We start from the raw sequence: 25,078 nt of genomic DNA on the forward strand, positions 1-25,078 counted from the left end.
GCCCACCGCGCGCTCCCGCGGGAGGAGCGAGCGCACGGCCGCGCCCCGCCCTCGCAACGCTCCTCGCGCAACGCCCCCGCTCCGCCGCGGACCCATCGGCCCGCGCCCTCGCACGGCCTCTCTAGCCCTCCCGGCCGTCTCGACGCCTCCCGCCCCGCTGACGTCACGCCGGCCGCCGACGCGCAGCTGCGGGCGCGGGCGCGGGCGCGTCCCTTCCGGCTCGCCGTAGCGGGCGCGCCGCCGCTTCGTCCGCCCGCGGCCCCGGATGCGCCGAGCGGAGACGCGCTGCCTCGTCCCGGACGCCAGGCCCCAATCCCCAGCCCGACGCGGCCGGAACGCGGCCCAAGCCCCGGGTAGGTGGGGGCGCGGCGGGGCGCGGGCGCGGGGAGCTCCCGGGGGGCCGCGCCGAGGGGCCCGCCGTCTCTCCGCCGGCTCCGGGCGTCGCGCGAGAGCAGGCCGCGGCCGCCGTGTGCGCTGTGGGGCGGCGGGGAGGCGGGCTGTGGGGCGGGGGCGGGGTCGAGCGGCCCCCCGGGAGACCCCCGGCGCGTGGACCGGGTGGGGGCCCGCGCGGAGCTGGTGTGAGCATCCGGCCGGCTCTGCGCGGAGACGCCGCCGGGAGCGCCGGGGCTCTGCGGACCCCGAGTCGGCCGCTCCGCGGGGCGCCGCGCGCGGTCTTCGCGCCGCGGGACTGAGGTCAGCCGCGGGTCCGGCGCTTTATTTGGGTTTGGTTCTTGGGTTTCGATGCCCGACTCCTTGGACAGGGTGGGCATTCCCCTGCGTTGGCTGTCCGCGCGAGGCCCTCCCGCCCTCGCAGCGGGGATCAGGTGCCGGGGGACAGTGACTTGTCAAAGTAGTCGACGAGGGACACCTGGGGCGAATTCAGACCCAGCTCTCAACCCCAGCACAGCCGGGCAGTCGGAGCGTTCCGGTCTCCAGCCCCCTCCCTGGCCCGCCTGCCCTCCTCAGAAGGCCTCCGGGCCTTTGCGCTGGCTGTTCGCTGCACCCGGAACGCTTGTCCCGCAGAGATCTGCAGCCCTCAGCTCTCTGCTCAGATGTCATCTTATCAGTCAGAGAAAAAGAGCATAGCAGAGTGCTAATAGTGTTATTCCTGGGATTGTAGATGGGTTTCATTCTCTTTGTTGTATTTCCTGATGGCATTTTTTAATGATATGTGCAGTTAAATGGTTTTGTAACTTTCTTGGTGGAGCCAATAAATATGCCCTTTGAATAGTTGGGAAAAGTGTAAAAGTATATTTTAAACTGTAGATCATTTTCTGTCACCCAAAGATAAACAGCTTCTTTATGGTCTCTTGTTCTATCCATGTAATTTTTTTTTTTTTTATAATTGGGATTGTATAATGGAACTTTGTGCTTTTAAAAGCATATGGTTAGCATGATCATGTGCCCTTAAACCCTGTACAGTAACTGCTGTTAGTGTTGTAGTATTTGTGAACCGTTATTTAACCTCTTGTATTTGATCCACCATTTCTTGCCTACTCAAAGCCATGGTTTTAATTTTCTTGCCTTGTCTTAAGTTTATCTTCTCTCCAAAGTATTCTTATCAACATAGAAACTCCAGCTGTCATTTCTAGGTCTTAACTTCTTTTTATACCGGAATGGCAAAGAATCATGTACTCCATGTCACTGTTTTCTCTCCTTCCCGTTTCTCTTGAACCAACCTCAGTTAGGCTTTTGGTCTCACCTCTCCTCTGAAGCAGCTGCTCTTGGGGTTACTGGTGCAGCCACATTGCCAAGACCTGCTGTGGGCAGCCTTTGACCGGACTATCCATGGCTTCCTTCAAACACTGTCTCACTATGGCACTGAGACGCCACACTGTTCTCCTTTTGTCTTGCTGGCTGCTACCCCTAGTCTCCGTGATGGTTCCTTCTCATCTCCCTTACCTGTAGATATAATGCTTCAGGCCAGTCCTCAGACTTGCCCTGGTCTCTTCATCCAGGTGATCTCATTCTGCATCATGACTGTCGGTCACGTGTCAACATGTCCTGAATGTGTATCTCCTGGCTGGATCTTCCCATTCCAAACTGCCACTTTTACTTGTGTGAAACTTGCTTCTTACTATTGCATCACAGTCGAAAGCACCTCCATTCTTCCAGTTGCTCAGATCAGAACTCCTTGTGTGATCTCTGCATTCCTTCCAGATTCTAAATCTGATCTGTCAGCACTGTCAAAATTGATCTCATACCTGACTGCTCCTCACTGTCTCCTTGGCTACAGCAGTAGTTCACACCCTACATGTTGTCTCTCATCTGGGTTATTCCAACGACCTCTTCTCTGCTCTCTTGAGCTGCTCTGCAGTTGACTCTGAACATAGCATCTGGGTGATGTTTTTAAAACAGAAATCAGGTCATGCACTTCTTTGCTCAAAGCTTTCCAGGGTTTCTTTTCTCCCTCAGAAAAAAAAGCCAAAGTTCTTAAAGATAGTTTGTGAAGCTTCTTGTGAGCAGGTTCCTGCTGCCCCTGTGATCTCATGTCCTTGCACCCCACTCCTTGTCCCTTGGCTCCAGCTGCATGCTCAAGGTCTGGGCATGTGTTGTCCTGCCTGGAACATCAGGTCCCTACGTAGTCAGGGGTCTGACTCTCGCTCTGTGAGGTCTCTCTTTAGAAGTCCCCCTTCATGGAGGCTCCTGCGTAACTAGCACCTTGCTCACCAGCTGCATCCCTTTCCTTGCCTGAGCTTTACCATTGCGCTTATGGTCTGGCACTCACTGACTTGTTATTGCTTGACGGCCCCGCCTCTTGGACTATGCTTTGTTCACTCTTGCACCCCCAGTGCTTCAAATAGCGTGTGATGGAGTAAGTGCTTGGTAAATACTTTTTGAGTAAATAATGCAGAGATTCTTTTGTAAGGCAGCTGGATTTGGTGGGGATCTAGTCACACAGGGTAATTAATAATTATAGTGGATACTGAGGATAGACTTCACACGCTGTGAGTTAGAGGAGGCATAGGCTCATGCAGGGGGTGAGGTTTGATGTAGACCTTGGTTTTGGTAGGTAGAAATGAAAGGGAGGGAGTCAAGTTGGAGGTGGGAAAGCTTGAGACTGTTCAAGGAAGGATACATTTGTGCCAGGTGCCCTGTGTGAGGTTGGATGTCCCACTCTGGCAGCGTGGTGTCTTCCTGTGCAGGGTCTGTCCACCCTCCGTTTCCTGGCAGTGAATTCTGTTGGTGCTTTCTCTCTCTACCCCTCCTCCCTCAGCTTTCTTCATATCTGAGTGCATATCTTGCGTGGGAATTAACGCTTCCTTCTGTTAGGGAGTTTGTGGTTACCCATCTCGGCCTCCGGCCTCCGGGGTCTGTGACTGGAACCTGGTCTTTGTATTCCCTGAAGCCCCACAGTCCCAATGTGCACTTGGAGGGCAGAGAGCATTCTCTGCAGAGGGAGCTTCTGGAGGATGGTAGTGCTTTTTTGGGAAAAGAGGGTTTCATGTGGCTAGACATGGAATGTTTGAGGTGAAGGTGTTTGTGTGTAGCTGCTGCTGCTGTGCTGGTGGGGTTCATTCTCCATCCCAGCCTTGACTCGCCTTGAGCTGCTTTCTCACAAAATTGCAACATGGTGGTGGTGCCTGGATCTCAAGGGCCTCAGACTCCCTCTGCGAACACTGAGCACATTTCAGCTGCGCACAGGCCTGCTCTGTGTGGACCGCTGGAGACACAGCTCACCGGGTGCCCTGAGCATCTCCCTTCATCTTGGCCTACCCTAAGCCCTCTCTGGCCGTTTACCAGGACTGCCAGTCTCACCTGTTTGCTAGTTTTCACAAGTGTCAGTGAAATGTGTATGAGTGTCTCTATTTGTAGAGAGTCCAAGTTGAAAAAAGTGTCACTTAATCTTACTCCCTTGATTTGTTTTTAGTCCCATCATTAACTTTATTATTATTATTATTATTTATTTATTTTTTTGAGGAAGATTAGCCCTGAGCTAACATCTGCTGCCAACCCCTCTCTTTTTTGCTGAGGAAGACTGGCCCTGAGCTAATGTCTGCCCATCTTCCGCTACTTCGTATGTGGGACACCTGCCACAGCATGGCTTGACAAACGATGTGTAGGTCCTCACCCAGGAGCCAAACTGGCGAGCTCTGGGCTGCAGAAGAGGAACGTGCGAACTTAGCCAGTGTGCCATGGGGCTAGCCCCCATCATTAACTTTAGTTTAAAATTTAAAATTATTTAAATTAGCTAAACTAGGGCATGACTTTATTTGTTCAAAGATGGAGATGGTTAAAACGGTGGAGAACCACCATCTTCAGTGTCTCTTCCCCTTCTTTCTCTGTCTTCCATCACTGCCCTGGGCCAGGCTGTCTCTGTTGCTGCTTGTCGTCTTGCCTTAGCCTCGCTGCCCCTGGGTTTCCTCCCTTCCCGTAGGATGTTGTTACTTTTAGGCCATTTCAGTAGGCAGAGTTAGGAGATGTGTTTTAAGGAGAAAAGCCCTATGTTGATGCTGCCCGTTCTCATCCAGCACCATGGGGTTGTTCCGAGACCCTTCCTTCGCCATTCCGCTTGGGACTGTGCTGTCCTTTAAAGAGTTAGATTTTTTTTGTTTTTGTTTGTATTCAGTTTTAGGGAGTTCTTTATACTATCGATTTAATTTTGTTTTTTGAATGTGTAACACTTTCACATGATTCCTAAATTCGTGATGACACAACATGGTTACTCAGAAGTCTCACTTTCTGGGGGCTGGCCCGGTGGTGCAGCGGTTCAGTTCGTACGTTCTGCTTCTGTCGCCCGGGGTTCGCCGGTTCGGATCCCCGGTGCGGACATGGCACCGCTCGTCAAGCCATGCTGTGGTAGGCGTCCCACATAAAAAGTAGAGGAAAATGGGCATGGATGTTAGCTCAGGGCCAGTCTTCCTCAGCAAAAAGAGGAGGGTTGGCAGCAGATGTTAGTTCAGGGCTAATCGTCCTCAAAAAAGAAAAAAAAGTATCGCTTTCTTCCCTGCCCTGCCCCTCTATTCACGTCACTCCCTGTACATCACCAGCCTCATTTGTTTCCGGCTTATTCTTTCTGAGTTCCTTTTTTGCAAAAGTAAGATGTTTATGGGGTGTCATTCCTTCTAGACTTTTTTAGTGGACATAAGTAGGAAATATATTTTTAAGAAAAAAATGTGCAGATATGTACGTATCTCTTTATTTTTGTAAAAAAGAATGCAAGAAAGATACATCTCTATGTATCCGTCTGTCTTCTTCCTTTCTTATACAAGGGTAGTATCCCATATATAGTTTTTTGCAGTTTGCTTATTTGACTTAACAGTATGTGTTCTGGAAATGGCTGTATATCAGTTCATGGAGATCTTGTTCATTCTTTTGTACAGCTGCATAGTGCTCCACTGAATGAATGTACCATGGTGTAGTCAACCAGTCTCTTAAATATGGACATATAGTTATTTCCCGTATTTTGCATTTGTGAGTAATGCCATAGTGAATAAACTTTGTGCTTATGTACTTTCATATTCATGGTGTTAAATGGTGCCAGATCTCCTCTGTAGGGTTGGACAATTTATATCCCACAGCAGAGTTGAGAGGGCCTGGTTCCCCACAGCCTCATCGACAGAGTGTGTTGTCTGGCTTTTGAATTTTTGTTAGTCTGATAGATGAGAAGTGATATTTCAACTTAGTTTTATGTTTGTGTTACGCTTCGTTTTACTGATTTTTTTCAATAGGAAATCCCATTCATAAATATAGAGTAGGAGAGAGTGAGTTGAACCAAACATTTAATTTGGTACTGGAGAGCAGCCTTGTAGAGAGATACTTAGAGTGTTTTCTCTGTCTTTTTTTTGAGGAAGATTAGCCCTGAGCTAACTACTGCCAGTCCTCCTCTTTTTGCTGAGGAAGCCTGGCCCTGAGCTAACATCCGTGCCCATCTTCCTCTACTTTATATGTGGGACACCTACCACAGCATGGTGTGCCAAGGGTGCCTTGTCCGCACCTGGGATCTGAACTGGCGAACCCCGGGCCGCCAAGAAGCGGAACATGAGAACTTAACTGCTGCTCCGCCCCGCCAGCCCCCGGTGTTTTGGTGGATTGTGACCTTAGTTAGGAAGAGCAAGCCTAGATTCTGGTTTTTGCTGGTGACTGTGGTGGAGATGTCTGTTTGGAAGTTATGGACCATTCCTTATTTTCGGCAGGCTGTGCCCATCCTCCGTTTCTACCCTGTGTTTCCTCATGGCCTGCAGGGGGCTGTTGGCCCAGACACTGCCTGTGCCTCGGACATGGGGGCTTCTTCCCTTTCGAAGTGCTCTCTTGGCAGTGATGTGGCTGTGGAGAAACACTTCTCCCCTGTCACAGCAGTGCTCCCTGGGTGCTGAACAGCACAAGGCCCTTGGCTTTGGCCTCATGGGGCACCATGACAGCAGTGAGTGGGGTGGCCTAGAGCCTCTGCTCAGCTCCAGCTGGCTGTTGCCTGGTGAGATGTGGCCCAGTGTCGCCAGTATTTTGAATTTTTAATGAATGAAGCTGACAACTTAGGATTTTATGTGAAATCTCCTGATTTAAAGATATTGAATGAAATAAATCCAAACAGCAGACCACATTGTACAGAATAAACAAACTGTCTTTAGTCTGGATTTAGCCTGGGCACCTGTGATTGCCAGCCTCTCCCTGCAGGGCGATGCAGGAACTCTCCAGTGGGGTGTAATTGGCGCCCTGAGCCCTGGCTCTCTCTGTGTCTTCAGTCTTGGTCTCCAGCATGCTAATACTTTAGTAATTTACTGCTCCTCTGCTTTTCTCTCACTCTCCTGTTTGCTCACCCAGGTACCTGCTGAGTGTCTCTGAGGTGCCAGGCTCTGTTCTGGATGCTGGCAGTTCGTCAGTGAGCAGTCTGACGCGCTTCCTTACCCCACAGCTGTGGTTGGCCAGAGATGTGCCTTTAATGTGTGCAGACATAGAGAAATGCATATACACTTACATACATGTAGTCATATTGAATTTTTAAAAACATATGTTCCACTGCACATGTATACATATACATGTATATGCTATACGTATCTTCAACTTTACTCAAGATATATAATTTCAGTATGTACAAATTTCTCCCTTCTTTTTTTTTTTTTTTAAAGATTTTATTTTTTCCTTTTTCTCCCCAAAGCCCCCCCGGTACATAGTTGTATATTCTTCGTTGTGGGTCCTTCTAGTTGTGGTATGTGGGACGCCGCCTCAGCGTGATTTGACGAGCAGTGTCATGTCCGCGCCCAGGATTCGAACCAATGAAACAGTGGGCCGCCTGCAGCGGAGCGCGCGAACTTAACCACTGGGCCACGGGGCCAGCCCCTCTCCCTTCTTTTTTTAGTGGCTGCCTTTAAGGGGTGGCTATACCAGATTTTGTTAAAATCCCCTATAGGTTGGCATTTACATTGTTGGCAATTTTTGATATTATAAATAATATTATAAGGAACATACTCGGACAGTTGTGCATTTCCATGAATGATCCCTAAAAGTGGAGTTCCTTGATCAGTGCACATTAGAGTTGTGGTGGGTAGTGTGCCACATCATCCTTCAGAGCAGTAGCTGGCTTTACTTACCTCATGTGTAGGTAGGGTTCCCCCTCCCCGGCAGCCTTACTGGGCCTGAACATCATCAGCCTTTTTGATCTTTGCTAACCTGCTAAACAGTCGTTTCCTCACTTTATTTTGTATCTCTTTATCAACAAGTTTGAGCATTCTTGATGTTATCCATCATTTGTATTTCTTGCAGAATTGCTGGTTTATATCCTCTTTGCTTCTTGGGTTGTTTGGATTCTTTTGATTTGTGAGAATTCTTTTTTTTTCCTGCTTCTCCCCAAATCCCTCTAGTACATAGTTGTATATATTATTTGTGGGTCCTTCTAGTTGTGGCATGTGGGACGCTGCCTCAGCATGGCCTAATGAGGGGTGCCATGTCTGCACCCAGGATCTAAACTGGTGAAACCCTGGGCCGCCGAAGCGGAGCGTGCGAACTTAACCACTCAGCCATGGGGCCGGCCCCCTAATTTGTGAGAATTCTTGGTATAAGGATGAGTAACCTTTTGTCTGTTATATATGCTTCGAATATTTATCAACCTCTTTGACTTTTTTATTGTAATGTTTTTCTTTAGTAACATCTGTCAGTTTTTCTTATTTTTTCAATAAACACTGTTCCTAGGTTTCATGTCGTGTTTAAGAAACTCTTCTCCACCCCAAAATGACAAAGATGTCATATGTTTTAAAATATTTTTATGGTTTGATGCCCCCAACCCCTGGAGTAATTTTGTGAATGGTGTGAGCTGTGGGGGTGGATCTTTTATTTTTCTAAATGAATTGATTTGAGAAAGTTTGGATTTTAATTCTCTGTCATCACAGGAAGCTATTTTGAGTTTAATAATGCTTCAAAGTGACTTTTTATTTCAAAATTCTTAATAGCAGTCAGAAACTCTTTTTAAAGATTTTATTTTTTTTTTTTCCTTTTTCTCCCCAAAGCCCCCGGTACATAGTTGTATATTCTTCATTGTGGGTCCTTCTAGTTGTGGCACGTGGGACACTGCCTCAGTGTGGTTTGATGAGCAGTGCCATGTCCACGCCCAGGATTCGAACCAACGAAACACTGGGCCGCATGCAGCGGAGCACGTGAACTTAACCACTCGGCCACAGGGCCAGCCCCGAGAAACTCTTAAAAAATAGCAGTCTGTCTGTGGGAGGCATTGTTCTTTTTGGGTGCAGATCTTGGTGAGGCACAGATTCGTGGACCCCACAGAACTCTGTAAGGCTCATTGGGTGAACAACTGCCAGAGGGAGCAGGGAGGCAAGGACAGATAGGAAGCAGGGGTCTTGTTACTTAAGGACTAGGACTGCCTAGGTTTGTGGGATGGACTGGAGTAGAGAGCTGGAGTCTCTTCTGGCTATGATGTATCATTTTCTTTATGTGTTGGATCAGCCATGAAAAGCCTGGTTCTTGCAGTTAACAGGTATACCGCAGGTGCTAGTGGCGTCCACCGGGAGGGTGTAGTGCCTGCCACATGCTCCTTGCAGTTAACTTGCTCTGTTGCGCTCATCTCCATGCTTCGGTATACTGCCAAAGCAGAAAGGAGTCAGTGTGGCAAACAGCATGGCTGCATCATTGCCAGAGCAAGTCATGTGAGCACACCAACTGAGGCCAGGGAAGTGCCCACCTGTGTTGTGGCTGGCAGGAGAGTCAGGAGTGTTTGGTGAGCAGCACCAATTGAGATGCATGATAATTAAGGACAAAGGTGGAAAGCGTAGAAAAGTAGCAGGAAAAAACCAAAGTGTACACTGTCACATATTCAGTATTAATGCTTTTTTGCATAGATGTATCCAAGTTTGATGTTTATTGTTGGACATGCCACCTTTTTTGTTGTAAACAGTATTTCAGTGGACATCCTTGTGTATCGTAACATAGCTCTAATTTTGTTCTTAAGTTGATCTGGAAGTTGGGTTACTGGGTCAGAAGACGTGAGTGTTCTGTAAGACTCTTGATACCTCCTGCCAAGTTGCCTTCTGGAATTTCCACTTGAAAATGTTCCCAGACACTACTTGTAGCCCTCTGTCTGCCCTCCACACCCATTGTTCTGTTGGTCCCTTCTGCTCTGAATTTGTGCTTGCTGTGTCCCAGCCCACATTCCCCTCCCCTTCACCTTGTTCTCCATCCAGCCTGGGAGCGATTTGCATAGCAGAACTACCCAAAGCCAGGGAGGCTGACCAGAGGGCTGGATCTGTTTAGGGAAATGTGCAGGCAGAGAGGGAGATGGGTTTGGAAGGGGAGCAAGGCTCATGACTTGAGCTCCCTGCTTGCTGAAGGGAAAGAGAAAGATTCCCAATCCCTAGCTGCCTAGGCTCTGGGGCGGGATGGCGGGGCGGCAGGAGCAGCTCCAGGCCCAGCAGGTGGGCTTGGGAGCAGGGCCTGTGAGTACCCTGGCTCCCAAACCTCTACCCTCCCTCTCTCAGATTCTGACCTGGGGAGCCATGCCCTACACTGAGAATAGGGCTCAGGTAGGTATTTCTGGGAGTAGCGTTTTCCTGGTGCCCAGTTGTGCCCCTTTATGATGTCAGCGTCACCCTGGGAGAGCAGCAGCAGGCATAGACAGTGAGCCTGTGATTGGCACCATCCTTGCCAGTGACACTGGTGTGATCTGCTCTTTGCTAGGCTGCATCAGTGCTGTAATGCAGCACCAATGACTTTGGCCTCCTCCTGAGCAGTATACTCCTCGAAGCATGTGCTTTAACAGGTTCACTCCAGCTTTTTCTCATGGACATTAAAATTAGAAACATAGCCGTTAAGAAGAAAAAGAGTGGGAACTGGCCCTGTGGCGTAGTGGTTAAGTTTGGCGTGCTCTGCTTTGGCAGCCTGGGTTTGTGGGTTTGGATCCTGGGCACAGACCTACACCACTTGTCAGCCATGTTGTGGTGGCAACCCACATAAAAAGTGGAGGAAGATTGACACAGATGTTAGCTCAGGGCTGATCTTCCTCAGCAAAAAAAAAAAAAAAAAAAAGTTTTGTGATTGGTGATAGCTTTGCTCTCCATTGGGGTATCTGTCACACATTTTTTTTTTTAAAGATTTTATTTTTCCTTTTTCTCCCCAAAGCCCCCCCAACTCCATAGTTGTGTATTTTTTTAGTTGTGGATCCTTCCAGTTGTGGCATGCGGGATGCCACTTCAGCATGGCCCGATGAGCGGTGCCATGTCTGTGCCTAGGATCCGAACCTGTGAAACCCTGGGCTGCCGAAGTGCACGAACTTAACCACTTGCCCATGGGGCCGGCCCCTGTCCCACATTTTTGAGGAACGCTGCTTTAAGTTTTTTTTTTACAGTATAGTTGATTGAGTTTGCCTTTCTACCTTGACTCTTAGCTCACTGAAGTCAGGGAACCATGTTTTAAAAAAGTTGAGATGTGATTTATACATGGTAAAGTTAACACTTCAGTGTATGGTTCTGTGAATTTGGACAAACACATTCAGTCTTGTAACCGTCATCACAACTCCAGTATAGAAGGGTTTCTACTCCCCCAGATTCCCTCCTGCCTCTTGACTCAACTCCTCCCACCGTCAGCCCAGCAGGTCCTGTCTAATCTCTGTCCCTGTGGTTTTGCCCGTTGCAGAATGTCATGTCATGTCAGTGACCCACGGTGCGTGGCCCTTGAGTCTGGCTCTGCTCCTTGGCATCTTGCAGCTCATCCTGGTGTGGGAATGTCAGGGGCGCGGTCCTTCTCTTGCTGAGGTGCCTCCGTTGTGTGGCTGTTCCAGCTGTTTTATTCTTTCGCCAGGTAAAGGTCAGTATTCATATTTCCATATGTTTCAGTAGATAGTTTTTAAATTTGTATTTTTAACAGAGTAGTGGTTATACTGTACAATATTGCTTTTTTCACTTAATGTGTCTGAAAATTTTTCCATTTTTATTACATAGTCTCCATCTAGAACTGGGACATTGGATATTTCTGGTTACTCTTCTCTTTACTTTTACTGTATTATTCTGCAATGAATATTTTTTATGCACAATTTAAAAAAAAAACAGATAGGTGAGGGGCCCACCTCGTGGCCGAGTGGTTAAGTTCGCACGCTCCTCTTCTGCGGCCCAGGGCTTCGCAGGTTCAGATCCTGGGCGCGGACATGGCACCACTCATCAAGCCATGCTGAGGCAGCATCCCACGTGCCACAACTAGAAGGACCCACAATTTAAAAAAATATATACAACTATGTACTGTGAGGCTTTGGGGAGAAAGAGGAAAAATCTTTAAAAAAAAAAAGTAGATAGGTGAATTTCCTTAGGAGAGATTCCAGAGGTAGGCTCACTAGGTCAGAGGTAATGAGGGCAGCTGAGTCCCTTCTGCTTTCCCACCACCGTCTGTCACCCACCCCGTTAGGCACATCCTGGGCTCTGAGCCCTCTCTGATGTCTTCTGTCTCCTCCCATACCTCTTAGCGGGTTGGTAGGGCACCAGTGTGTCATTTAGCGCCTTGGCCAGATGGATCTGGGAAGAGTTATTCCAGTCTGTGTTACTTTTATTAGTAGGTTGCACAGTTTCCTCTAAGCTGGTTCCATAGATGTTTTTCTTCTCTTGTGAACTGTTCTTCTTGTCCTTAATTCATTTTTCTATTGGGATTTCAGTGTTTTATCAATTTGTAGGAGTGCTTTTTATAATAGTACTGGTCATAGTCGTTTGTCATAATTACTTCAAATATTCTTCCTGCACCCAGCCCTCTGGCTGAGTGGTTAAGTTCGCATGCTTCGCTTTGGCGGCCTAGGGTTTTGCCAGTTTAGATCCTGGGCGTGGACGTGGCACCGCTCATCAGGCCACATTGAGGCGACGTCCCACACGCCACAACTAGAGGGACCCACAACTAGAATATACAGCTATGTACTGGAGGGATTGGGGGAGAAAAAGCAGAAAAAAAAAGAAGATTGGCAACAGTTGTTAGCTCAGGTGCCAATCTTTAAAAAAAAAAATTCTCAAGATATTTGGTTTTTGATTTTGATGATTTACTTTAGAGTTTTAAACATTTTTAAATTGCGTGTCCTCAAATCCGTCCATCTTTTCAGATACAACTTTACTGTTTTTATGTTTAGGAAATTGAATTTCCTTTAGAGCTTTAGTAAGTATTCACTTTTGTATTATTTGTTTTTCTGTTTTGATGAATGATTTGTGGTTAGCATTTAGATAGAATTTTCTCAGTGTGTTAATCAGTTGTCATAACATTTTTTGTTCCCTGGTTCTGACCTTTCTCCTGGTTTTGTGAGTTATTATAAGTGAGGTTTTTTTCTTTCCTTTGTTCTCTCTTACTGATTGCTTTTGATATTCTGGGAATGTAGTCTAAGGAAACAATCTTAAATATACCCTGATGTGTTTGTTTATTCTATTTCTGTGCCAGTTCCACACTAATCTCCCTCATAATGCATTTTTAAAAAGATCAGAAACAAAACTCATTTTGAAAGCAACAGCATGCCTAAGAGTCCCCTCCCACGCTGTGTCCCACAGTTCACATCCACTCTGCTGGGCCCTCTGGTTGGGGGGCAAGGGTGGGAGTGGGCTCATGAGTTGCTAATTAAGGCCGTTCCTCCATGTGGTCCTTATTTTTCATTTAGATGTATTTGCTGCAGTTTACTCATGATCTTTGGACTGTATCTTCAGAGATAGCCATCAGAGCAGAAAATCCTTCTCTGCTAGTTTAAATATGCACTGATTTTAATGTTTACTCAGGAGTTACATGTGCACCATAATTATGTGGCGTTTTTTTTTTAAAGATTGGCACCTGAGCTAACGTCTGTTGCCAATCTTCTTTTTTTTTTTCTTCTTCTCCCCAAAGGCCCCCGGTACATAGTTGGGTATTCTAGTTGTAAGTGCCTCTGGTTGTGCTGTGTGGGATGCCGCCTCAGTGTGGCCTGATGAGCAGTGCCGTGTCCGCACCCAGGATCCGAGCTGGCGAAACCCTGGGCCGCTCAAGCTGAGTGCGCGAACTTAACCACTCGGCCACGGGGCCAGCCCAGTAAATATGTGGCTTTTGATCTCATACATACAAGTGTTGCACCCGGGGGCCCGGGGCTGTGAGGGCATTCATATATGTGTATTTTAACCAGGGCCTGGGGCTGTGAGGGCATTCATATACGTGTATTTTAACCAGGGGCTGGGGCTGTGAGAGCATTCATATACATGTATTTTAACCACTCTCCGGGACTGTGGCAGCATTTATATGGTACATGTATTTCTACTTTGTAAGTTTTGTATCTTCTGCTGTATGATGTTTTTCATCTCTTGTCCATTTTCTCAGTGAGATAAGCTGTGATGCCCTGAAGATGAAAGGGTGCTCCCGTGTGTCTTCCAGGGAGGGGTGGAAAGGAACGCCAAGAAATAGGGAGCTAGGTGTGTCAGTTAAGACTTGAGAGTTTTTATGGGGCTGGCTCCATGGCTTAGTGTTTAAGTTTGGGTGCTCCGCTGTGGCAGCCCAGCGTTCGGATCCTGGGTGTGGACATGGCACCGCTTGTCAGGCCACGTTGAGGCAGCGTCCCACATCCCACAACTAGAAGGACCTGCAACTAAGATACACAGCTGTGTACGGGGGGTTTGGGGAGATAAAGCAGAAAAAAAAAAATAAAATAAAAAAAAAAAGATTGGCAACACTTATTAGCCCAGGTGCCAATCTTTAAAAAAAAAAAAAAAAAAGACTTGAGAGTTTTAAATGGTGGGTGGATATTTCTGTGCCCATGGCCCAGCCATGGTGGGGAGTAGATGGCAGCGGGGCTGTGCATATTGTCCTCTTCCTCGGGGGGTTTATCTCCCTGCAGATGTTGAGGCTCTAGCTGGGTCTCACTTGGCAGCGTTCTCCCTGTCTCTCCTCAGAGTTAGTCTCCTCGCTCTCTGTCCTCTCCTTTCTCCTGTCCTAAAAACTGACCTCCCTCAGGAGGTTTCTTCCACTGTCCCACCACTTTCTCTAGTGCTTTGCAGTGAGCAGAGTTTGGGCTGTGAGCCTCTTTGAAAGCTATGGTTCCAGCTCCCAGAGAGTTTGCGGACCCAGAGAGTTAGGACTCTCCCCAGAGTGAGGGCCCAAGTCCCGGCTCTTCCCCTTCTCTTCCTGTGAGATTTTCTTGAAATTAACCCTCCACGTGTTCTTGTAGAGAATGCTGAGGGATGAGGCACCTTCGTTTTGTCCTAGCTCCTGTGACAGGCCATGTGCCTCCTGAGGGCTCCCTGGCCTGGGCCCTCTCCCCTGGGAGTGTAGAGTCTGACACATAATGGGAGCTCTGTGTGTTTGTGCTTGGTTAACACGGGCGTGTGTGCAGGTGATGCTGCCCAGAAGTTCATGAGAACTGCTGGCTAGCAAGGGAGCTGGATGTGCTGTTCTGGTGATGGAGTGATTGCAGCAGACAGCCCTGCCTGAACTCCTGCACCCAGCAGTGGTCACTGATGGCCTCCTCGGCACTGGGCAGCCATGAGCAGGGTGCCATCCCTCCACTGGGCGAGTTGAGCAAATAGCCCCTGCACACGGAGACAGAGAAGGGCCACTAGGCCAGGGGAGGGCTTCCGGGGAGAGTCCACTGGTCGCCAGTGCTGGCGGGGGTCCCTCTGCTGGTACCTACCATGGTAGCTGACTGGGCCACCCACTCCTGCCAGGCGCGTGCTGGCCTCATCTGTGCTGAAGGAGATCACTTCCAGTGCCGCTTCATGTGTGGCTTGATATGAACAAAAGAGGCTGTTGTTTTCATCAGATGCCACTGGGAACAGACCTCCCTAGTATCTCCCAGTGCTGCTGAGTGGTACTCTTAGTAAGTAGTGATCAGACAGTTATCTTGGCTTCTAAGTAACTTGATTTTAACTTTGATTTTTCAGGACAACATTAAGCTGGATAGAAAGGGGGGCGATAATGCACCATGGCAGCGGCCCTCAGAATGTCCAGCACCAGCTGCAGAGGTCCAGGGTCTTCGCCAGCAGCGAAGGAGAGGAACAGCAGGCCCATCCAAATCCACCCCAGTCCCCCGCCACACCCTTCGCACCATCGGCGAGCCCGTCTGCACCCCAGTCACCCGGTTACCAAGTGCAGCAGCTGGTGAACAGGAGTCCGGTGGCTGGGCAGAACGTGAGCATCGCCCTTCAGAATGTTGGACCGGTGGTGGGAGGAAGCCCACAGATCACGCTCGCCCCTCTGCCGCTCCCCAGCCCCACCTCTCCAGGTTTTCAGTTCAGTGCCCAGCAGAGGCGGTTTGAGCATGGATCTCCGTCGTACATCCAGGTTACCTCGCCACTGTCCCAACAGGTGCAGACTCAGAGCCCCACCCAGCCCAGCCCTGGGCCGGGGCCGGGCCTGCAGAGCGTGCGGGCGGGCGCCCCTGGCCCCGGCCTGGGCCTTTGCAGCAGCAGCCCCACCGGGGGCTTTGTGGACGCCAGCGTGCTGGTGAGGCAGATCAGCTTGAGCCCGTCCAGTGGCGGGCACTTTGTGTTTCAGGAGGGCCCGGGCCTCGCCCAGATGGCTCAGGGAGCCCAGGTGCAGCTGCAGCATGCAGGGACTCCCATCTCAGTCAGAGAACGGAGACTCTCGCAGCCCCATGCGCAATCTGGGGGGACCGTCCACCACCTGGGACCCCAGAGCCCTGCGGCCTCGGGTGGGGCCGGCCTGCAGCCCCTGGCCAGCCCCAGCCACATCACCACGGCCAGCTTGCCACCCCAGATCAGCAGCATCATCCAGGGGCAGCTGATCCAGCAGCAGCAGGTGCTGCAGGGGCCGCCGCTGACCAGACCTCTGCTTCCCGGGGTCGGAGTCGGGGTTGGGGGGACTTCAGCATTTGGGATGACGTCCCCACCTCCCCCCACCAGCCCTTCCAGGACCACAGTGCCGCTGGGCCTCTCCAGCCTTCCTCTCACGTCTGCGGGGAGTGCGGGGGTGAGAAAGGCTCCCAAGAAGTTGGAGGAGATCCCCCCGGCCTCCCAGGAGCTGGCTGAGATGAGGAAGCAGTGCCTGGACTACCACTACAGAGAGATGGAGGCGCTGAAGGAGGCCTTCAAGGAGTATTTGATCGAACTGTTTTTCTTGCAACACCTTCAAGGGAACATGATGGATTTCTTAGCTTTTAAGAAGAAACATTATGCCCCGTTACAAGCTTATCTTAGGCAGAACGATTTGGACCTTGAAGAAGAAGAGGAGGAGGAGGAGGAGGAGGAAGAAAAGTCTGAGGTTATCAATGACGAGGTGAGAAACAGCAGTTTAATAATTAGAGGACTGTGCTGTGCAGATTTGCGTCTAGGCAACTGTAAACAAACAAGAACCTATGTGCATGGGTGTTTCTAAGATGTGGTTTCATAAGGATTTGATCCAGGAGTAAAATTGAGGATGGATTTTGCTTTTTCCTTCCTGGAAAGGAAGAACTGGCCTATCTAGTTGTTGGAAGGAAGGTGCAGGATGGTGCTGAGAAATGCTGATTCAGAACCAAGTGCTTTCATTTAGAACAAAGATTCTTCCCAGTTCGGAGAACTAACCTCGTGTGACCCATCCTTTCCCCTGGAGTCTGCTGAGGGTGTGGGTATCAGCCAACACTGAAGCCAAAGGCGTGGACACTTTGCACCTGGTTTTCCAGGTTCCACATTTTATTTACATGGGTCCATCCATTAAAAACACTGTGAACGTGGTTTTGAATCACTTGCTTTTTATAGTATACCAGTTGTAATTATAAATTACTAGATGTATTTATATGGTATCTTCATGATTAAAATACAGTTATTATGGCAGAAAACCATGAGAATTAGTTCAATTTTTAGATGTAGTCTTAGATTTTAGATCATATTTTAAAGTCACGCTTTTGCAGGTACCTATTGAATGTTATTTAAGATAGAATCTTTTTTAGATAGTGAAATTGTTGGGTGCCTGGAAGGGGTGCTTAATAAATCCCACAATTGGGATTTCTCAATACCATAGTGATTCCTAAGATGTTTTTATTTGTACTTGCTGAAAAAGAAGCTAATCAAAACAAGGCAATAGTGAGATGTACTGTAGTGCACTGTATTTTGTGCCTTTGTGTTGTGTAGTGTACACTCTGTTGGTGGAGCTTATTTTGTTTTATGATATAGCTATAATAATTTAAATCTTTGTCAGCTCTTCTCCTGCAAAGAAATCAGCCTTTGGTGAACAAAAGCTGGTCTCTTTGCTAAGCCGTCCTCATTGATATTTATGGACGCATCTGTGTGGCTTGGCCGTTGTGTGTTTTCTTTAACACCCTTTCCAGGTTGGACCATTTTTATTTTCCAAAAGGTTTATATGATTATGTTGAGGATTTCACCTCTGTTGCCATGAAATGGTGAAATTAATTCTGTGTTTGTACACCAGTGGTGTCTGTGGACTCAGTCCCCCTCATCTGTGTTTATGAAGAGAAAGAAAACCTTTTTTATAACTTCTTGCCGAAATAGACCTTTGTCCTTCTGACCCACGTATAGTGGGCAGTGGAGAGGCTGTTGTGCAAACTGCCTGTGAGGTGGTTAGGGCTTAGTTACTTGAAGTCTGTTTGCCATTCCCATTTTAAAAATTTGAAGTTGCAGAATCTAAAGATATTGCACTTATGACTTTACATTGGAGTTCCTGCAAGATTTGCACTTGAGTTAGATTGTTATGTTATAAATCTGTCATAAATCAGTTCAGTGTCCTTTTACAGGATTTTATGCAAAATTCCATTTTTAAACACCAAACATCAGTGAGCTATCAGCAATAAAATTCTAACAAAATTTTGAGCAATCTTAAAAATTAAGTTGCCTTTTTTTCTCAAAATATTTTCTCTCAGGTAAAGGTTGTGACAGGAAAGGATGGGCAGACTGGTACTCCTGTTGCTATAGCAACCCAGCTTCCTCCAAATGTTTCTGCTGCTTTTTCATCCCAGCAGCAACCATTTCAGGTACTTTTCGATGGTTCTAAAATGTAGTCTCATCCCAAACTTTTCCTTCATCCAGATATTTTAACCTTCGATTTACTATTTGCTCTTCAGCATTTTTTCCAGAGCCCATTCCTTATTTTTTTAAAAAAGTCTTCCTGAATATAAAATTATAAAATTAAATTGCATGAGTAAATGACAACACAGATCTTAATGCCTTTTTTTTTTTGTATTGACCAATAATGCAGTAGTAGCTTCAGCATGCATGTCATCTAATACTTAGAGTCCTGTTGAATGTATGCTTAGGATTCCTTGTGTGCTGTTTTAAATGTTGGTTCTTTCTTGTGTCTTCTATCTGTACTTTTGAGAACAGTGCAAAACAGAACAAGAAAAAAATTTAAGCAGATGATAACTTGATATTTTCTGCAGCTATGAGAAACGCCGAAGTGAAGTGAAACACGCTTCAGCAATCATTAGAATCATACTTCTAAACAGATGTTAATTGAATGCAAATTAATTATTTTTAATTTTTTGAAAATTAAATCTCTCAGTGTTATATTAGTAATGCCAAGAATCTAAAAGTATAGGTCAGATTCTAGTAGTTTTAGAATAGATTGTGCTGGGTTCTGAAAGTACTTCCATCTTTGTGGTGATATGTTTTTAAAAATTTTTTTATTTTTAATTTTGATATAATTTCAAACATATAAAAAGTTGCAATCATAGTACAAAGAACTCCGCTTACATCCTTTACCCAAATTTATCATTTGTTAACTTTTTTCCCCATTTGCATTATTTTCATTCCCTCTTTCATATATGCACATACACACATTTTCCGCCCTTAAGTATTTGAGAGTAAGTTGCAGACATCACCCGTCATACACTTGTGTCCCTGACTCTTGTAGCATGTGTTGGGTAGGATATGTCTGACCCAACTACAGTACAGCAGTCAAATCAGGACATTCCACAGGGATACAGTCTGTTAAATAAGCTAGAGCTCTCGTGCCGATTGTCTCTTGGCCTGATGGTGTCCTGTGCAGTTATTTTCCCCAGTCTGGGGGAAACAGCCCATTGTGTTTAGTTGTCATGCCTCTTTGGTCTTCTTTAATCTGGACCAGCTCCTCAGTCTTTCATGGCCTTCACAATTTTTTTTTTCCTGCTGATGAAGATTCACCCTGAGCTAACATCTGTTGCCAGTCTTCCTCTTTTTGTATGTGAGCTGCTGCAACATCTGGCCACTGACAGATGAGTGGTGTAGATGTGCGCTGGGGAACTGAACCCGGGCCACTGAAGTGGAGCGCGCCAAACTTAACCACCTGGCCACTAGGGCTGACCCTCACATTTTTTAGGAGTACAGGCTAGTTATTTCATAGTATGTTCTTTGATATGGGATTGTCTGATGTTTCCTGTGTCTGATTCAGGTCATGTATTTTTGAGAGGAATACCACAGAAGGAGTGCTCTGTCCAGCTCCATGTGTCATATCAGGAGGCCGTGGTGTCTGTTCCTCCTGTAATTGGTGATGTTCACTTTGACCTCTGGGTGAAGATGGTGTCTACCAGGCTTTTCTAGTGGGAGGTTATTATTTTTCCTTTGGTAAATGATAAGTAATTTGGAGACTATGTAAATATCTTGTCTCATTAAACTTTCAACCACTAATTTTAGCATCTATTGATGAGTCTTGCTAGAATCAATTACCTGAGAGATTGCAAAATGGATTTTCTAACTTCATTACTCCTTCTCCATTTATTAATTGGCATTCTACTGTAAAGACAAACTTTCTTTTTTCTTCCATTTATATATTTATATATGGATTCTTATTTTAATCAGTGGGTTATAGTATGTCACTAACAGTATTTGTTTGCCTGAAGTTACTTAATTCAATAAAATGCACTCTTTTTGGTCTATAGTTCTATGAGTTTTGACAAACACATGAAGTTCTGTAAGCACCACCACAGTTAAGAACCAGAGGAGTTCTGTCATCCCCTAAATGTCTCCTCATGCTACCTCTTGGTGGTCAAACCTCACCCCTCCCTTAACCTTTCTTCTCCATCCCAGTGAGTTTGCCTTTTCCAGAGTGTAATATAAATGGAGTCATACGGTATGTTGCCTTTTCAGTCTGGCTGCTTTTACGTAGCATAGTGCGTTTGAGATTCATCCAGGTTGCTGCATTTACCAATAGTTTGTTTCTTTTTTTGCTAAATGGTATTCCATTGTATGAATGTTCCCAAGTTTGTTTATCCACACACCCTTTGAAGGACATTTGAGTGTTTCCTTTTTGGCCCTAATGAATACAGCTGCTGTGAATGTTCATATGTAGTTTTTTGTGTGAACATAGGCCTTCATTTCATTTGGTAAATACCTAGGAGACGGATTGCTGGGTTGTTTAGTAAGTGTATGTTTAACTTTATAAGAAACTGCCAAACGTTTTTATGGCTGTACCATTTTGCATTCCCACCAACAATGAGCATTCCCATTGTTCTGCATCCTCCCCAGTACTCACTGTCAGTTTTCTTTCGTAGTCATTCTAATATGTGTAGTGGTTTTAATTTGTATATCTCTAAAGACTAATGATGATGAACGTGTTTTTATGGAGTCATTTGCCATTTACATATCTTCTGTAGTGAATTTTCATTTCTTTCATCTTTTTTTTTCATTGAGTCATTTGTTTTATTGTTGCATTTGAGAATTCTTTGCATAATCTGGATATAAGTTTTTGGTCAGATATAAATTTGCACATATTTTTCTCCCATTCTGTAGCTTATCTTTTTCTTCTTGTATGCTATTTTCACAGAGCAAAAGTATTAAATTTTTGCATTCTATTTTATCAACTTTTTTCTTTTATGGATTGTGCTTTTGACATATTAAGAACTCTTTGCTCAACTCAAGGTCACAAAAGTTTTCTATGTTTTCTTCTACAAGTTGTGTAGTTTTATGTTTTACGTGTAAGTCTATGAGCCATTTTGAGTAAAGTTTTGTATATTGTGGCAAGCATAAGTATAGGTTCATTTCTTTGCATATCAATGTCCAGTTGTTCCAGCGCTGTTTCTTAAAAGGACTATCCTATATCCACTGGATTGACTTTGAATCTTTGCCAAAAATCAGTTGATCCTATCTATGTGGGTTTATTTCTAGACTCTGTTCTCTTCCGTTGATCTATGTGTCAATCTTTTTGCTAATGCAACACTGTCTTGACTACCATAGCTTTGTAGTAAGTCTTGAAATCAGATAGTGTGAGTTCTTCAGCTTTGTTCTTTTTCACTGTTGTTTTGATCATTCTAGTTCCTTTCTCTTTTCGTTAAATTTTGGAATCAGCTTGTCCATATCTACAAAACATCCTGCTAGGGTTTGGATTTGGATTGCATTGAGTGTGTTGACCAGTGTGGAGAGAAATAATACCGTGACAGCCTGGAGTCTTCCAGCCCAGGAGTGCAGTCTCTCTCTCCGTTTGTTTTGGTCTCCTTTGATTTCTGTCTTTTTCTTAAGATTGGCACCTGAGCTAACAACTGTTGCCAATCTTCTTCTTTTTTTTCTGCTTTTTCTCTCCAAATCCCCCCATACATAGTGTATATTTTGCTTGTGGGTTCCTCTAGTTGTGGCATGTGGGACACCACCTCAACGTGGCCTGATGAGTGGTGTCATGTCGGCGCCCAGGATCCGAACCAGTGAAACCCTGGGCCGCCAAAGTGGAGTGCATGAACATAACCACTTGGCCACGGGACTGGCCCCTTCTTTGATTTATTTCATCAGTGTTTGTACATCATGCCAATTCTATACATATTTTGTTAGATTCATACCTAAGTATTCCAGTTTTTCCGTGGTATTATAAATGGTACTTAAATTAAAAAAATTTTTCTAGTTCATTGCAAGTGGATAGGAATACAATGGATTATTTGAACCTATATTCTGCAACCTTGCTAAACTTACTTATTAGTTTTAGGAGCTTTTTTGTAGATTCCATGGGATATTCTACATAGAGAATCATGTCTGCAAAGAAAGCAAGACTTATTTTTTCTTTTTTTATCTGTATGCCTTTTATTTCATTTTCTTGCCGTATTGCACCATCAGGGACTTCCAGTATGATGCTGGATAGGAGTGGTGAGAACAGACATTCTTACCTTCTTCATGTCTTAAGGGGAAAGCATTTATCTTTCACTGTTAGGAGTGATGTTAGCTGTAGGTTTTGTAGATGTCTTTTATCAGGTTAAGGAAATTCCTTTATTCCTAGTATTTATCATGAATGGATGTTGAATTTTGTCAAATGTTGTTTCTGCCTCATTCACATGATCCTGTGATTTTTCTTCTTTGGTCTGCAAAAATGATGAATTTACATCATACTGACGTATAATTATAAGCAGGGAATGCACAGATCTTAAGTCTTATGGTTTGTTGAGTTTGGCGAGTGCCCATGTAACCCACATGCCTGTCAGTATGTCCACTTCCTTCAAGTCCCCTGTGCCCTGCCAGTCATCTGCTGCCTGGCCCCCCCACTATTCTTTTACTAGTTATTTTGATGCTCAAATTATCTGTAATTTGATCAGTTGGAGCCCTTTAAAGTGGCTCTAATATACATTTGACAAATCCCTGTTACTCTCTCAGCACTTCCTTACTTTCTGGCACGAAATGTTTAAGGTTCGTCTTGCATATGCTTTGCTCTGGCCCAGGAATCAATCATTTCTCTGAGGAGCCTGGTTCCTTTTGGTGGGGAATGATAATTTGAACTCAGTATTTAGGTGCTGCTTCTGATAAGTTTGATTCAATTCAAGATAAGATTTCCTAAATTGGAGATTGTCGGAAAATTTATTAGTGAGGCATCTTTCTGTAATGCTTAGAGGAGTGTAATACAGTCATGCCTTTATAGACCACATTGATAAATGTTTGCGTAAGGATGGTGGGACAATGGAAGGCACGAGTGCCTGTAAACTTGTGAAAAAGATGAGCGGTCTCCACAGTGACGCAGGTTAAATCACTCTGATTTACTCTACACTCACTAGATTACCAAGATTAACCTGGACAGAGTCTGTTGATACAGATCAGTGGGATTCTCATCCACCTTTGATGGGAGTGTAGCCTGGAAACATCTGGAGACATTTGCATGATCTGGAAAAGGTGACATGGGCAGACTCTTTGACCCAACAGCATACTGTAAAGATCTTCTCGTAGCCCCAAACTGGAAAGAACCGAAATATCCACTGGCAGTAGAACAGGTCAGTGGATGTGCGCGTTCCTACAGAGGAATGCTAATGAGAGTGATCAGGAGTGAAGATGACCAACCTCGTCGCCTTAGCGTGTTGGGGTGGGCAGGTCTCAGCAGCACCATGTGAAACAAAGGGCTTCCAGGAGAACATGGGTGCAGAATTCTTTCAGTTAGGGTTCACTAGTAAGCAAGCCAAGCAAATATCGTGTGGAGATAAATCTGTAGGTGATGGTACTACAAAGACTGTTCCCACAGAGTTCAGGGAGCGAGTGCGTTGGTGGGGAAGGGGGCGGCTCTCATGGCACACGAGGTCTTTAAGGCATGAGTGGTAGTTTATTTCTTAAGCCTTGTGACGAGTACATAGGTGATTACTTTATTATTATTCTTTTAAACTATATGTATAAGTTCTTCCACTTTCCTTCTCAACATTTTGAGAAGGAAAATTCCAAACATGGAAGTCAGAGTATTCACTGAACACCTACATCCCACTATTTAAATTCTATGATTAGTTTTACTATGCTTTTAAGTCACGTTCATATGTTTTATAATTTCTTTTTTTTTTTTAAAGATTTTATTTTTCCTTTTTCTCCCAAAGCCCCCCAGTACATACATAGTTGTGTCTTTTTAGTTGTGGGTCCTTCTAGTTGTGGCATGTGGGATGCCACCTCCACATGGCTTGATGAGTGGTGCCATGTCTGCACCCAGGATTCAAACCAGCGAAACCCTGGGCCGCAGAGGCAGAGCGCGTGAACTTAACCACTCGGCCACAGGGCCAGCCCCTGTTTTATAATTTCTTATGTATATATGATTATTTCATGATAAAAAATATTTAGGAGACTAAAAGAAGAAAACCAAGGAGTCTCCATTTTGAATTTATAGATCTTTGAGGCAAATACTGATGGATGTCTAAGGAAATAGGAAAATGGAGAGTCTATCAGAAAAGAGTTGAAATGAAAAGCATATCCTTTGTTTACTTAGGGGAAAAAACCCCTCAGGCTGAGTTTTATTTACAATCAGTTGTAGAATTTTATACTGACTGATCTATATTGACTAATGAAACTCTAGAAATAAATTCAGAATTCTCTGTATTACATGTGTATTAATTTCTACTTCCAGAAGATTTTGAGGTACTATTATTGAGTGCAGAGGTGTTTTACCACATATGTACATACACGTACACGCATGCACACACACATTTATTTATAAAAAGAACCATTTTAAGTAAAGGGTATCTTTCAGTGATTTTTCTGTTAGAGGAAGTGAATAATTATTCATAATTCCATCATCCTAACCCAAAGATTTTTTTTATATTACGTATATACCAGTTGACACCATGTATTAATATTTTGTCATTTCATTACAATAATTCTCATCTTAATGGCTCCTAATATTCCATCATTTTCAGAAACTAATTCATTAAACTATTTTTCTAATTTTAGGTTATATCTCTTCTATTTAGAAAAAATTCTTAAGAGCAACATTAGTGAATCTAGAAAGTCTTAAGTATGTGTATGGTGCTCACTATTATTGTCACTTTGTTTTTAGCTAAAAGTGCTGGTAGAAATTTTGT

The 25,078-nt window shown here is 45.4% G+C and overlaps 1 protein-coding gene across 48 annotated transcripts in view; it reads left to right on the forward strand.

Annotated features, from left to right (window-relative positions):
• The window catches only part of EP400 (E1A binding protein p400), a 120,445-nt gene continuing 95,367 nt past the window's right edge, over positions 1–25,078 (forward strand). For 13 of the 48 annotated variants that reach the window (XM_023647364.2, XM_070220436.1, XM_070220433.1 and 10 more), the window contains exons 1-4: positions 168–353; positions 11,077–11,247; positions 15,297–16,650; positions 18,230–18,340. In XM_023647364.2, the coding sequence (XP_023503132.2) occupies positions 15,331–16,650; positions 18,230–18,340 (1,431 nt within the window). In that variant the 5' untranslated portion in view covers positions 168–353; positions 11,077–11,247; positions 15,297–15,330. Of the gene's footprint in view, positions 354–11,076; positions 11,248–15,296; positions 16,651–18,229; positions 18,341–25,078 lie in introns of all 48 variants that reach the window. The other 35 variants (XM_070220451.1, XM_070220455.1, XM_070220471.1 and 32 more) reach the window with 11 other exon arrangements.

Source organism: Equus caballus, chromosome 8 (assembly GCF_041296265.1).
Source record: "Equus caballus isolate H_3958 breed thoroughbred chromosome 8, TB-T2T, whole genome shotgun sequence".
Taxonomy (NCBI): domain Eukaryota; kingdom Metazoa; phylum Chordata; class Mammalia; order Perissodactyla; family Equidae; genus Equus; species Equus caballus.